Source organism: Scyliorhinus torazame, chromosome 5, assembly GCF_047496885.1.
Source record: "Scyliorhinus torazame isolate Kashiwa2021f chromosome 5, sScyTor2.1, whole genome shotgun sequence".
Taxonomy (NCBI): Eukaryota; Metazoa; Chordata; class Chondrichthyes; order Carcharhiniformes; family Scyliorhinidae; genus Scyliorhinus; species Scyliorhinus torazame.
The window spans coordinates 242,062,604-242,077,104 of NC_092711.1; the positions used below are offsets into that span (position 1 = coordinate 242,062,604).

At 44.9% G+C, this 14,501-nt stretch overlaps 1 protein-coding gene across 5 annotated transcripts in view; it reads right to left on the reverse strand.

Annotated features, from left to right (window-relative positions):
* Positions 1-14,501, reverse strand: part of dacha (dachshund a) — a 589,340-nt gene that overhangs the window by 112,774 nt on the left and 462,065 nt on the right. For all 5 annotated transcript variants that reach the window (XM_072505220.1, XM_072505221.1, XM_072505219.1 and 2 more), the window contains one exon: positions 14,045-14,125. In XM_072505220.1, coding sequence (XP_072361321.1) covers positions 14,045-14,125 — 81 coding nt within the window. The remainder of the gene's footprint in view (positions 1-14,044; positions 14,126-14,501) is intronic.

Genomic DNA, 14,501 nt, shown 5'->3' on the forward strand with positions numbered 1-14,501 from the left:
GTAACTAACAGGGCTATAAGGTAAAACTGATAGATTGTGTTGCAAAAAACTGTCGGGAGTTTGCATTCCGGAAAATAGCGAACGCCGTATCCGTGTTTACAGCACCGCCTTAGGACCCCTCGTTCCAAATTTTAAAAGAGAGCATTCAGATAGGAAAAATGGCAATGAAGGCAATGGAACGCCTCATGAACCCTCAAGAATTCGTGGTCGCAGTGACCAGCAGCAGAGTAGGTCAGTGTCCCGTTTGGGAAGTTGGGATTTGAAGGTACCTCAAAGGGAAGGGATGGCCCCTTTGGAGTGACTTTTGTTCAAATGAGGAAACAGGTTCCAGGAGTATAGGACATACTTGGTGGGAGAACCTGAGCGAAATCCATAAGAAGATCTTAGGGAAAGCTCACAAGCCGATGGCAATCGTGTCCTGTCTGGCACAATTGCGAGGCACAGAGGAGGTCGTTCGGACGCTCCGCAAAGAGATAGAAGAGAGACATCGATTGAGCAAGGTCGATGTTAGTGAGATCGAGAGAGAGAATGTTGAATTGAGAAGGAAATTGGCAGCAAAGGACGGAGAGGTGGTTGATGCCAAGTGGGCACGCCAGTCTTGTCTAGCGCATCTGAGCAGCTTCCAAACCCAATACGATAAAGCCTATCAGGACACGCAACATGCAGTCCTGGTAAAAGAGACGGAGAAACAGGTAGAGGCTTTGCAAAGGCAGTGCAGCGATCTAAAAGCAGCGTTAAGAGCACTCCATGCTGCCACCACGGAGCACAGACAAAGCTCAGTGGATCATGCAAAATTCCGGAAGCAGATTGCGGAACTGCAGTCTTTGCTTTCAGTGCAAAATGGGTTTCAAAGCACCTTTGGATCCCAATTAGATGAAGAAGACGGCCCTGATTGGCAAGAACTAAACAAAACCGCGCATAGATATGTACAGGGAACATGTGCGCAAGGAAAGCCCCAAAGGAGAAAAGCACCCCAACCCCCCACAGAGCAGATAGATCAGGCACCCATGAATCCAGTAACTACCCATCGCACAGTCACATCGGACAGCGACGCGTAATTCCTTTACACCACCCCCTTAACCGTGACCCAATTATGGGACGCGTGCAAAAAGATCACACCGTTCCTCCCCACGTCAGACCCCCACCACTTCTTTGCTAGAGTGAAGCAGCAGGCGACCATGTACGGCCTGGATGAGCGTGAGCAAGTGAAGCTCACAGTTTTAAGTTTAGACCCTTCTGTTGTAGCAGCCCTTCCCGACCCACAGAGTGTAGGAACAACCTCGTAACAGGTTCCCATAACAGCCTCCCCGAACAGGCACCGGAATATGGCGACTAGGGGATTTTCACAGTAACTTCATTTGAAGCCTACTTGTGACAATAAGCGATTTTCATTTCATTTTTCATTTTCAGGAGGAGGCACCCTTGCAGGGATGCACACAGCGATCCTAGACGCGATCGGTTATAACAGAGGTGACCCAGTAGAAGGCCTGAATAAGTGCAGGCAGAAGAAAACAGAACACCCCACCGCGTTTGCTGGACGCCTGTGGATCCATATTACAGCCGTTTTCGGAAACTTAGACCGCACCCATTTGTCCCCAGACAACATGGCCAAATGGACCCGCACCCTTATCTCCCATGCCACAGAGGCAGGACAAAAAACTTGTACTAATTATGACCCCTCGGAAGAGGGTTTTAAAAAGGTTGTCGCGCTCCTGGAAGCAATCTGTCCACAACAAACCCGCGATTAGAAAACCCGAAGAACAGCAGGCAGAGGCAGATATTCAAGCAGTTAAAGCGCACCAGAACCCCGCATGGGTGAACTAGGCATGAACAGCCCCCCACAGAAACCACAGGAGTGTTACAACTGTGGACAATTAGGTCACTTTGCACGAGAGTGCAATGCCCCACGAAAGCCACAGAGAGCACAGCAGGCAGGCACTCTGAATAGAAACAGGACAAAGCCCATACATAGTGTGAGCACCCATTCAGACCAGACAGACATGAACGGAACTGACTGACGGTGTTCGGGCTTCCCCACCTGGGTCTGCGACACCCTTTGGGATAGGTCCGGCCGACCAGTCGTTGCAGCGAAAATACGGGGACAGCCCATCAAATTTCTCTGGGACACAGGAGGGTCCCGCACCACAATTAATTCCTCCACCATGTTCCAAAAAGACACGTGGCCCACTACAGCCACAATCACCCTCAGCGGCTTCACAGGCCACTCACAACAGGGACACATCACAGCCCCTGTACCCATTCAAATTGGCAACATTACAACAAAACACCCCATAGTTTTGGTCGATCTGCCCCACACAGCAGAACACATTTTGGGCATCGATTTCATGAACTCCCACAACCTGTCATTTGACCCAGTAAATTAATGTGTCTGGAAAATGACAAAGTCAGCAAGAGCCCCCGCAAAGCTCACAGTAGGTGAGTATGCTAATAAGATTAGCGCAGTCAGAGATTTTTGGTTTGACCCGACCACGATTAGCGCAAACAGGTTAGGGCAGTTCTCCAGAAAAACAGGACTGCATTTGCAAGTCATAAACAGACTGCGGCAGGATGGCTGGTTCGGTTCAAATAACAGGGCCTGACCCTAGACCCCAGAAGCAATATGGATTTCCCCAAGAGGCAGAGGGAGAAATCTCAAAAGTTATTGATAGTTTATTAGTACAAGGCGTACTTAGATCAGTAGCCTCTACTAATAATGCCCCGATTTGGCCAGTGAGAAAGCCCGATGAATCATGGCGACTGACCATCGATTACCGGGAACTCAACAAAGTCACCCCCGCAGCAGCCCCCACGGTAGCCACAAGTCCCGAGACCATGCTCAAACAGGGACTCAACTCATATTTTACGGTTTTGGACATCAGTAAGGGATTCTGGTCCATTCCATTGGCAAAAGCGTGCCAGTACAAATTTGCCTTCACTTTTAAAAGTCAGCAATACACGTGGACATGCCTTCCACAAGGGTTCCACAACTCCCCCTCCATTTTCCACCGACAGCTGGCCAATAGTCTGGCCCCGAATGTCTGGTCCAGTATGTAGACGACCTATTACTGCAGACAGACATCAAGGCAGAGCACATCGCCCTTCTGTCCGAACTCCTGGAACTCCTACAGCGAATTGGATGTAAAGTGAACCCCAAGAAGGCCCAAATTTTGGAAAACAAAGTGGTATATTTGGGAACGATTATCACGCATGGTAAACGTGAGATCGAGCATAAAAGAATTGACTCGATTGTCAAATTGCCCCTTCCCTAGAATGTTTCCGCCCTCCGGTCGTTTTTAGGACTGGTTGGCTACTACCAAAACCATACTAATAGTTTCGCCACCAAAGCAGCACCCCTCTCGGAACTCCTAAAGAAAGGAGCCCCTTGGGAATGGCTTCCGCGGCACACGGATGCCGTAGATGCTTTAAACTCACACTCATTGCAGCCCCCGCACTACAGGTTCCAGACCCACTTTCCCCCTATGCTATAGAGATAGCTAGCACAGATCGTACCCTTTCGGCCGTGCTCCTCCAGGAACGGCACAAACATTTAAGACCCGTGGCTTACGCCTCCAGAGTTTTAGATCCTGTGGAGCAGGAATTTTCGGCCTGTGGAAGGTACCTGCTCGCAGTTTTCTGGGCAGTTCAATACTTTTCATATATCACCGGACTAAACCCCATCACAATCCTCACGGAACATACCCCCACCCAATTTTTACTAGACCGACGACTTAAGGACGGTACAGTAAGCCAGATCAGAGCAGCCAGATGGACCCTTCTTTTGCAGAGACGGGACATCACTGTTAAAAGGACCAAGACCCACACTTTCCTAGCTGACAACCTTCAGTACCCAGGCACTCCCCCACGAATGTGAAATCATCTCACCGCACCACAACACAGGCCCCTTCATCGTGAAAACACCCCCCAAAAAGATAGGTAGTTCACCCCAGAGCCCCCAGCACACAGACACGTGCGCACCCTTGAGAATATATGTGGATGGTTCTTCCACTATATTAAACGGGAAGCGCATTACAAGATGCGGCATCTATGTTGAGGACGCGCAGGGACACGTCCTAGAAGAAATCTTGTTAAAACTGCCAGGACACGCGCGCGCAGTCGGCAGAACTAGCTGCCATTGCATACATTGTAGATCACCCAGATTCCTTCCCCAGCCCAGCAGACACATACTCGGACAGCCTCTATGTCTGTAACAGCCTCACAGAATTCCTACCCCTGTGGAAAGCAAGGGGATTTGTTTCCGCGGACGGAAAACCCCTCCCTCCTGCCCCATTGCTCTGGCACATTTTGGACAAAGCACAGACAGGATATTTGGTAGTACTAAAGTACGAAGTCACCACCATTCCGCCCCACCTAGAAATGTAAAAGCCGACGCACTGGCTAAAGCAGGTTCCAGACATGGATATTTTTGGAACCCCCCCGAAAGCGCCCCAATGAATGCAGTTCAGGTCTCACAGACAAATATCGAAGATTTAATGCAGGCCCAGAAGCAAGATAGTAATCTCAGGGAGATTTTTAAAAGGAAAATTTCCAGCCCCATACGATAGGTTTAAAAATGCACTGACCACACATTACGGTGTGGTCCTAAAAGACACCCTTTATGTGGTTCCTGAACAGGACAGAATCAGCTTATTTGTTTGTTCCATGATTGTCATGGGCATCAGGGAATTGACCCCACTACAGCCCACCTCAGGCAGCTCTGTTGGTGGCCGAATCTAAAGGAAGAAGTCATGCACTATGTAGAAAATTGCCTTATCTGTGCCCAAATCAATACGGACAGATATGCGAAGAAAGCTCAGCTTAGCCACACCCACCCCATTAATGGCCCCTGGACTAACCTCCAGATTGATTTTATAGGACCATTGCCCCCTTGCAGGTATGGTCACAAGTATGTGTTAGTTGTATAGACATGTTTACGAAATGGGTAGAAACATTCCCATCTAGAACAAACACGGCAAAGACTACAGCTAAGATATTAACCCACCACATCTATATGAGATGGGGACTCCCCCGCAGCATTGAATCCGACCAAGGTTTTCATTTTACGGGACGTGTCATAAAGAACGTCCTCACGATATTTGGCATTACCCCAAAATTCAACATCGCATACCACCCCGAATCAAGTGGTATCGTGGAGTGAATGAATCGGACCCTAAAAGCAACCCTCAGAAAAATGGTCCAACAAAACAGCACCACTTGGGATTCAGTCCTCCCTTTTGCACTAATGTTTTTGCATAACACTGTTTCGACATCCACAGGATACACCCCACACACTCTCATGACCGGACGCCCCATGAAAGGCACAGAATTTGTATTAGGACTTGACTTGACCAGCTCCAAAGTGACGGCCCTCACACACGAGAACGCAGTGAAACAATTAGTAGAGACTGTAAAAACGGCTCAGCTAGCAGCCGCAATAAAATTAGGCACCAGGAAGAAACAGAGCAAGGCCTGTTTCGACAAGACAGTGCATGCGACTGAGTTTGATGTAGGACAGCAAGTCATGCTCTCCGTATACAACCCCAGCACGTTCCTGTCACCTAAGTATTCGGGTCCGTACTCCGTTGCGGACAAAGTAAGCCCCTCCGTTTATAAGATTAAGTACCCCAACGGGAAGACCGTGTGGTTTCATATTAACCAGCTCAAGGCATATGGCTCGCAGTCTAACCACGCACACCACGTCATGCTCGACGCAGCAGACCACGCCCCGCCCACAGCCAACGTATCCCTACCCTCCCCCAACACGTCCACCCCATCCATGGACTCGACCTCGACTCCACCCACAAACTCTAGACTCCGCCCCGGAACGCCCACAGACAGCAGCAGCAGCGACAGCGACTGTGACACAGATGATAGACACATCACGCCTCCCTACTATCCCCATGCAACTGGTCCCACACCCAGCGAATCTGAACACGATTCGAGTGATCCCTACCTGATCACATTCCTTAACAAACCTCACCAAAGACCACTGCCCTACGATGACGACCCCGACTCCATCTCCACAGAATTAGACCCGACTATTTGGCACCGTGACAATTCGTACAGGCTCGTCCGAAACGACGAGATGGACCCTAAGTCACACCATGCAGTTTTAGCATCTCATCCATTCCAGAGTATGGCATCCGGGAGAACATGATGACATTGAGTCTGACTCCCAAAACGAGAACCCCTATGCGACCCTGTTCGCAACTGATAACTGAGGTGTCCAGATGATGTTTTAAAAGGAACCGCTTGGGAAAAACGATGTCCTTTCTGATGGAACCTGCACCATGTTTGTTGAATGTTTGTTCGATTAGTGTTATCGTTAAGTGTTGAGTGTAAACTCGGAAAGTTTTTTCACGGCCCCACGTCACCACTCCTTTAACACCCCCCGGCTGTTAATGGAACAAGTTTGTCCAAGACAATAGTTCAGAGGAACTAGTCTGCCGACAGAACCCGACTCATAGTTGCTCTCCTAATTCGAGAGGCAGCTCCCCACGACGACCACATTCTTACCCGTTCTTGCCGGTTGCTCAGGCAGTGGAGAATCGGCATTGGTCCCTGCCCTGTCTGAGGACCCCCTCTCTGGTCAGCTACACTTGGGTAGAGCACGTACGGCATTGATCACCGTCCTACCCGGGGATTCCATCCAAATCTTACCTGCTGCGGCCCATACGCACCCCATTTTGGCTCGTTATGTTCAAAATTCTTTTGTTTTGTTTTGGCAACCCTTAGGTTGCTTCCCTATGCTATTTACATCCTCAAACACTGGGATGGTAAATCACACAGGCTGCGAGACGGCTCACAGTACGGCAGTATTTTCTTAGATGTCTAGTCCAAATATTCGGGTTTTTTTTTAAATGAGGGGGTCACATATGGTGACCAATTATAAAGGGAAATTGGCACTAAAAGACAGACATGCTAACGTACAAGATATTAAACAAGATAGTAACAGAAACTATGCTTGATCCACAGAATTCCAGAAGCTCCGGGAAGAGAGAAGAGATGAAAAGGAAGAGAAGAGAAGAAAGAAGAGAACAATGAAGACATCATACGTGTTTTTCGTTATCATTATCATTTGTATTTGGTTACGCGCGAACGCGAACCCCCTGACCCCAACCCCCCCCGGCCGTCAATTATTCACTTCCCCATAGCACCCAGAGCCCAGTGACAAGTAACAACACACCATCATGGTGTGATAGGTTTATAACGTGGTACTCCCTTTCACATGTAATTGAATCCCTTTTAGCATTGGCGATATTCTGCAGCATCGTGCAGACTATCCGCATGAGAAAATGGCGAAGGAGAGCCTAACGCTCTCGCACCCCGGTATACAGGATAAGATCCCCTACTTTCGGTTTTCATTAGGCCCCTGAACCCCTTGATCTACATAAAGGACATTCGTTTTGCGTCATTTGTGAATAAAGAAATATGTCTCATTTGCAACTGAAAGATTGTACAATTCTGTGCTTGACCACCAAGCCAGAGGAAAATGTGAATGCTGCTCTTATTTTTGTATTGTTAGGAAGTTAGTATGATTGGATGTTTAAGTGAGTGTAGCTTATGGAAGATAGTTAGAGGTACCGTTTTTTTAATATGTTGTACTGCATGTCCCTGTTGTAACATAGCGCCACATAGAATTGTCAGTTAAAATTTTCTTGCCTAGTTATGGTCAGTGTAGAGGCCATGGAACAGTGCTCGCTGGGTCAGGGAGTGAAGACGACGTAGTTATGTGATCCTTCACGCTTCGCGTCAGGGATTACAAGGAGGAAGTGTAGCCACCTGGATTGGCCACTTCCTGACTTTAAAATGGAGATCCGCTAAGAATGCAGGGAAATTCAGTCAAACGCAGGAAAAACAAGCAGGTGCAAAGTTTTCTGTATATCAGAACTTGCAGGAACCCAGACAGCACTGAAACTAACAACCATCTACATTCTGAAGAGCGATCCCCGGGAACAATTGGAAACAGTTAAGATAAACAAGACCAAGCCAGACTCCTCGGCACCAGCAGGAGTCAAGACAAAGGAAGGCCAACGGACACTTAGGAACCGCCTAGCGATCAGGGAACAGCTCCAGTATTGGAGAAATCGATCCAAGTGATCAGAACTTAGTCCAATCACTTGGAACCAGGTACGGGATCCGCCCAAAAGGGCACGAAGCCCCTGGGGACTGTAAAATAGAGTCCCCAAGTTCAATTCGTCCTTCTTGGCAGGGTCTCTCAGCAGCTCGAAACAACCCTTGACCGTGACCTGCCTAGTAGCTGCACCAACCAAATAAGTCTCCAGTCAACGCACGCTACGAGATCGGCGCTCCTAGCTACCAGTCTATACCAGCTTTAAAGCCTGCAGACTCAGAATCGAATGAAAGGCCATTTGTTCCCCTGACCTGGTGGGCCAGTTCCAAAGCTAAGTATAGGCCTCTTAGTGTTAGAGATAGTCTAGTAAGTAGAGTTTTATGCATGAGTAGTGATTGACTGTGTATAATAAATGTGTTCTGATTTGAAACTTACTAACTGGTGTATTGAGTTATTGATCAGCACTTGAACTTGAACCTCATGGTGGTATCATAAAGATACCTGGCGACTCTAGAGCAAAGGTTATAAAACAGAGCAAATTAAGTAAAGACACAACGAGCAACATGTGCCTCAGTGGTCGGTGTTGGGACCACAACTTTTCACACTATACATTAATGATCTGGAAGAAGGAACTGAAGGCACTTTTGCTAAGTTTGCAGATGATACAAAGATCTGTAGAGGAACAGGTAATATTGAGGAAGCAGGCGAGCTGCAGATGGACTTGGACAGGCTAGGAGAGTGGCAAAGAAGTGGCAGGTGGAATACAATGTGGAAAAGTGTGAGCATATGCACTTTGGAAGGAGAAATAGAGGCACAGACTATTTTCTAAATGGGGATTTGCTTAGGAAATCAGAAGCACAAAGGGACTTGGGAGTCCTTGTTCATGATCCTCTAAAGGTTAACGTGCAGGTTCAATCGGCAGTTAAGAAGGCAAATGCAATGTTAGCATTCATGCCGAGAGGGCTAGAATGCAAGACCAGGTCTGTACTTCCGAGGCTATATAAGGCTCTAGTCAGACCCCATTGGGAGTATTGTGAGTGGTTTTGGGCCCCATATCTAAGGAAGGATGTGCTGGCCTTGGAAAGGGTCCAGAGGAGGTTCACAAGAATGATCCCTGGAACAAAAAGCTTGTCATATGCGGAACGATTGAGGACTCTGGGTCTGTACTCATTGAAGTTTAGAAGGATGAGGAGGGATCTTATTGAAACTTACAGGATACTGTGAGGCCTGGATAGAGTGGATGTGGCGAAGATGTTTCCAATTGTAGGAAAAACAAGAAGTAGAGGACACCATCTCAGATTAAAGAAACGATCCTTTAAAACAGAGATGAGGAGAACTTTCTTCAGCCAGAAGGTGGTGAATCTGTGGAACTCTTTGCTGCAGAAGGCTGTAGAGGCCAAATCACGGAGTGTCTTTATTAATAAGGGGATCAGGGGTTATGGAGAGAAGGCAGGAGAATGGGAATGAGAACAATATCAGCCATGATTGATTTGCAGAGCAGACTTGATGGGCTGTGTAGCCTAATTCTGCTCCGATGTCTTATGACTATAATACAAAACAATTGTGCATTTTTCTCCTCCATCTCTCATCTGGGTTCTTATGCTTAGTATTTCACCTCAAGAGGAGGGAAAAGGCAAGATCTGTGCCACCATTGCTGAAGACCCTGTACCTCACAGCACTGGTCACCATGTCAAAGTTCATGGCCCTGAACGACTACCTCCCCCACCCCCGCCACAGCTCCAAAAACACCCGCACAGTAAATACTGGCGACAATGTCAATTTAATACTATTTAAACAATCCACTCTTGATTACATTCTTGCGCTGTAATATTTAAGTTAGTCCACAGAAATGTAACATATATCCCTCGGACATCCTGCCTATTTGCGTCACAATATAAAGCTTAAAAGTTTGGCATTGGTCCAGTACTTAATTTCACCAGTACTGATTGCAGGTGCATTCCAAAACAATTCATATTCTTATCTCAAAGAACGTATCGCAAATTGCTGCCGAGAATGTCTAATAGCCAGATTTAAATTCCTTCTGATATGTTTGTGTGTAACTTAAAGGCGAACGTGTTGATCAATTCCATATGTTATATCCACTTCGCGCACGGTGGCTATTAATCAGTGCAGTGTTTCCTTACTATGCCAGGGGCCCCTGTGCTTTCTTTGCATCTGTGACAAGGTCACATCCTCTCGTCGCTTCAAGTGCACTTTTTATCTCTAAATTTTTTTTTAAGCTGATAAAATGTTTAGAAAAACTCAGGAAATGTCCCACATTGAACAAACCCACAGCACTTGTTTCGCTGTCAGTGACCATATCAAGTGTTTTGCACCTGTTTTTCCCTCTCCAAAGACCTAATTTTACCTGACAATGATGGATTAGACGTTTACTGCAGGGAAACCCTTAGCTTCAAGACTAAATGAAAGAACAGAAGATGGGCTTTATAATTGAACTTCAAAATTTGTATCCAGCAGTTATCACTGTGTAATATTATTATGCAAGTATTAATACAGGATTCAAGACCATATGAAATAGGAACAGGAGTAGGCTGTTCGGCCTCTCAAGCCTGCTCCAGCATTCAATAAGATCATGGCTAACCCGAATTTCCTCATGTCTACTTTCCTGCCCTTTCCCTGTAACCATTGATTCCCTTACTGTTAAAAATCTATCTATCTCAGCCTTAAATATACACAAGGAAATGTCCCCATAGCTCTCTGTGGCAAGGAATTCCAAAGACTTTCAACCCTCCAAGAGAAGAAATTCCTCCTCACCTCAGTCTTAAATTGCCCCCCCCCTTTATTCTGAGACAATGCCCTCTAGTCCTAGGCTCTCACATGAGAGGAAACATCCTCTCAGATTTTACCCGGTCAAGCCCCTGAAGAATCCTATATGTTTCAATGGGATCACCTTTCATTCTTCTAAATTCCAATGAGTAGAGTCCCAACCTGTTTAACCTTTGCTTCTAAGAAAATTCCTCCATACTGGGGATCATTCTCGTGAACCTTCTCTGAACTACCTCCCATGAAAAAATATATTTCCTTAAGTAAGGGGACCAAAACTGCTCACAAGTTCTCCAGATGGGGGTCTCATCAGTACAGTTGCAGCAAGACTTCCCTAATCATAATCCAACCCCCTTGAAATAAGGGCCAACACTCCATTAGCCTTCCTTACTACCTGCTGCACCTGTGTGCCAGCTTTCTGTATTTCATGCACAAGTACCCCCCAAGTCCTTTTGTGTTGCAACTTTCTGCAGTTTTCCTCCATTTAAATATTAGTCTGCTCTTTTGTTCTCCCTTCCAAAATGAACAACTTCACATTTTCCCACTCCATTTGCCAACTTGATGCCCAGTTACTGGGCCAGGAGACGTATCTGCCTTTAGCCCCATTAGTTTGTTTAATACTACCTCTCTAGTGATGGTGATGGTATTTAATTGCTCCCCTGTATTCATTAGTATTAATGGGATGATCGAAGTATCCTCCACTATAAAAACGGATGCAAAATATCTGTTCAACTCATCTGCCATTTCCTTGTTCCCCCATAACTATTTCCCCAAATTCATTTTCTAAGGGTGCCTATGTTCACTTTGACCTCTCTCTTTCTTTTTATATATTTAAATAAGCTCTTATTGTCAGTTTTTATATTACTCATTAGTTTGCTCTCGTAGTATATTTTCTTGTTTATTATCTTGTTAGTCCCCCTTTTCTAGATTCTGAATTATTCCCAATCTTAGGGACAATTACTGACTTTTGCCTCCTTATATGCTTTTTCTTTCAACTTAATACTCTCCTTAACTTCCTTGGTTAGCCATGGTTGGCTTATCTCTCTCTTAGAATCTTGCCTCCATACTGGGATATATTTTTGCGATGACTCATGAATTATCTCCTTAAATATCTTCCACTGCTTGTTTACTGTCTTCCTGCTAATCTATATGCCCAGTCCATTTTAGCTAACTCTAACCCCATTTCATTGTGTAACCCAAGTTTCTCACTCTCAATCTGAATATTAAATTCTATAATGTTATGATCACTACTTCCTAGGGCACCTTTTACTCTGAGGTCATTTATTAAACCTGCCTCATTACCCATTATCAGATACAGGTTAGCCTGTTCCCTGGTTGGCTGTTTAGCACAGGGCTAAATCGCTGGCTTTGAAAGCAGATCAAGGCAGGCCAGCAGCACGGTTCAATTCCCGTATCAGCCTCCCCGAACAGGCGCTGGAATGTGGCGACTAGGGGCTTTTCACAGTAACTTTATTTGAAGCCTACTTGTGACAATAAGCGATCTTCATTTCATTTCATTTTTCATTTTCATATGTTACTCTAGGAAACAAGCCCTAATGCACTCTATGACTTTGTGGTTGTAGCTACCCTTTCCAACTTGATTAACCCAATCAACATGAAGATTAAAGTCACCCATTATTGCTCTATTCCTTTCTACATGCTTCTATTAATTAATATAATCTCTAAGCATCTTTAGTGGTTTCTTTCTCTCATCCTTCCATCTTTAGGCTGTTCCTCACCCCCACTCCATTGCTCTCCTCAATATTTCATACCATTCTTCAGTCAAGAAGGGGAAGGTAACTTGTTCACAGACTTCTGTTAATATTCTTGGTGCTGGAAAATATCCGGGTAACAGAGGTTGGCTTGCTTTCTGTGAGAAATACTTCACCTCTACCTGGTGCGTCTTCTGATGACCTGTTATGTGGAGTAGCAAAGGTACCGTGATGAGGTATCCTCTTTGTAATATGACATATTGCTATACTGATGCACTCCACCACTGACTAACCATCTTAATTTTCTTAAAAGTTAAAATCAAAACCAAGCACTGGCTCCTTTCTTCTTCTTTCCAGGGTGCCCTTGTTCAATATCTTCTGAATATGGAAAGTATATTGGTGAAAGATTTATGGCCCATTATTACACAATACGGGAAGGATTTCTACCAGGGAAAGCAGCCTTGGCTTCTGATTTCTTCTATTACCTGACTTTCTTTGGTAGATTTGGACTCGACTCAATGTGAATCATATTTCACCAAAACCAAGTTTCCCCCAAACAGACACATGCTCCATTATTTTTGCATGAAATTAATCCCAGTCAAAATGATCTGTTCACTGAAAGCCTTATACCTTCAGCAACAGGACACTCCAATTATCTCAGGTGGTCTCACAGCCCCAGCATCAATGGTGACAACTCTACAGGCTTTCAAATATACTGCACTGGATTTTATATTAATCTCTATGAACAAGAATATTGTATTCATCTATAGAACATTTTGGATCAATGTTTATATCAGCAATGAGGATTCCTGATGAGGTCAATGCCTAATAAAAGTAAAAGCTTTATTGGAAAATGCTACTTGCTCATAACTGGAAGGAAATGGCTACAGCTGGAAATGTTACGCAACAATACATCAATCCTAATGTATAAAATATGTGGTCCTTTATTTTGTTTTTTTAAACATGGTAACATTGGCCTAATTGTAGTAATCATTACACATCACTGAATAAAATATTAAATGACTCAGAACATTTGTTTAAAAACTCATTGTCTGCAACAAAAGCAGCTCTTGTAAATGCACAGGTTGACGTTTTGTTAGTGTCCATGAAACTGTAGCTCACCATTGAATTCCTTCTGCACATTATTTTTAGGTCACCCACTTTTTTTTTCCGACCACAATATTTTAATGGTGACATTAACCTATTTAAGACAAGCCATGTAAGTTTTCCAGGCAGAAAAGTACGGTTAAGATGAGAAGGTTAGGCTGGGGAGGTGACAGGGAGAAGAATAAAGCATTTCTGCAATTATACTGGAAAAAAAATTAACACAGCCTTTGCTGACTTATCTGAATATAATCTTTCTGATCTCTTCCAGAGACGTGGAGATCAAAGCATACTCCGGGAGCTTTAACAACATGGTTATGTAACTTGTCTCTCTCTTTCGTTAAATTAAAACTAGTTAAGATAGCCGTCCTACCTTTCTCCTTTTGGCTTCTCTTTATACGGGGCCCATTATCATGATCAGCGAGCTCCCCTTCTCGAGTTCCAGGCTGGCCAGCTGTTGTAAAAGAATTGTAATATTCCACAGTTTATTCAACTAATCCAATACCAGAGATGTATTTTTCCATCCATTCACATTCTTCCTCAATCTCATAAAACCCAGGCATTTAGCTTCTTAGTAACCTGGGATTTGGACCCCTATTCCTCAACAACATAATATTTATTGTACTTTTTAAAATAAAGCCGATGGTCTTTGTTCTCACAAATACCTGAGCTCACCAAAATGTTCCTTAGCATAGTATTTTGCAAAAAGTGCCATACTTCTTGGATCTGTTGCCATCAATATTAGCTCTTTCCTTTTAAGATAATTGATTCTTTAAATTAAATATAATATTGAAGGTAATTTTCACCAATCACTGTAGTGAATTGCCCAC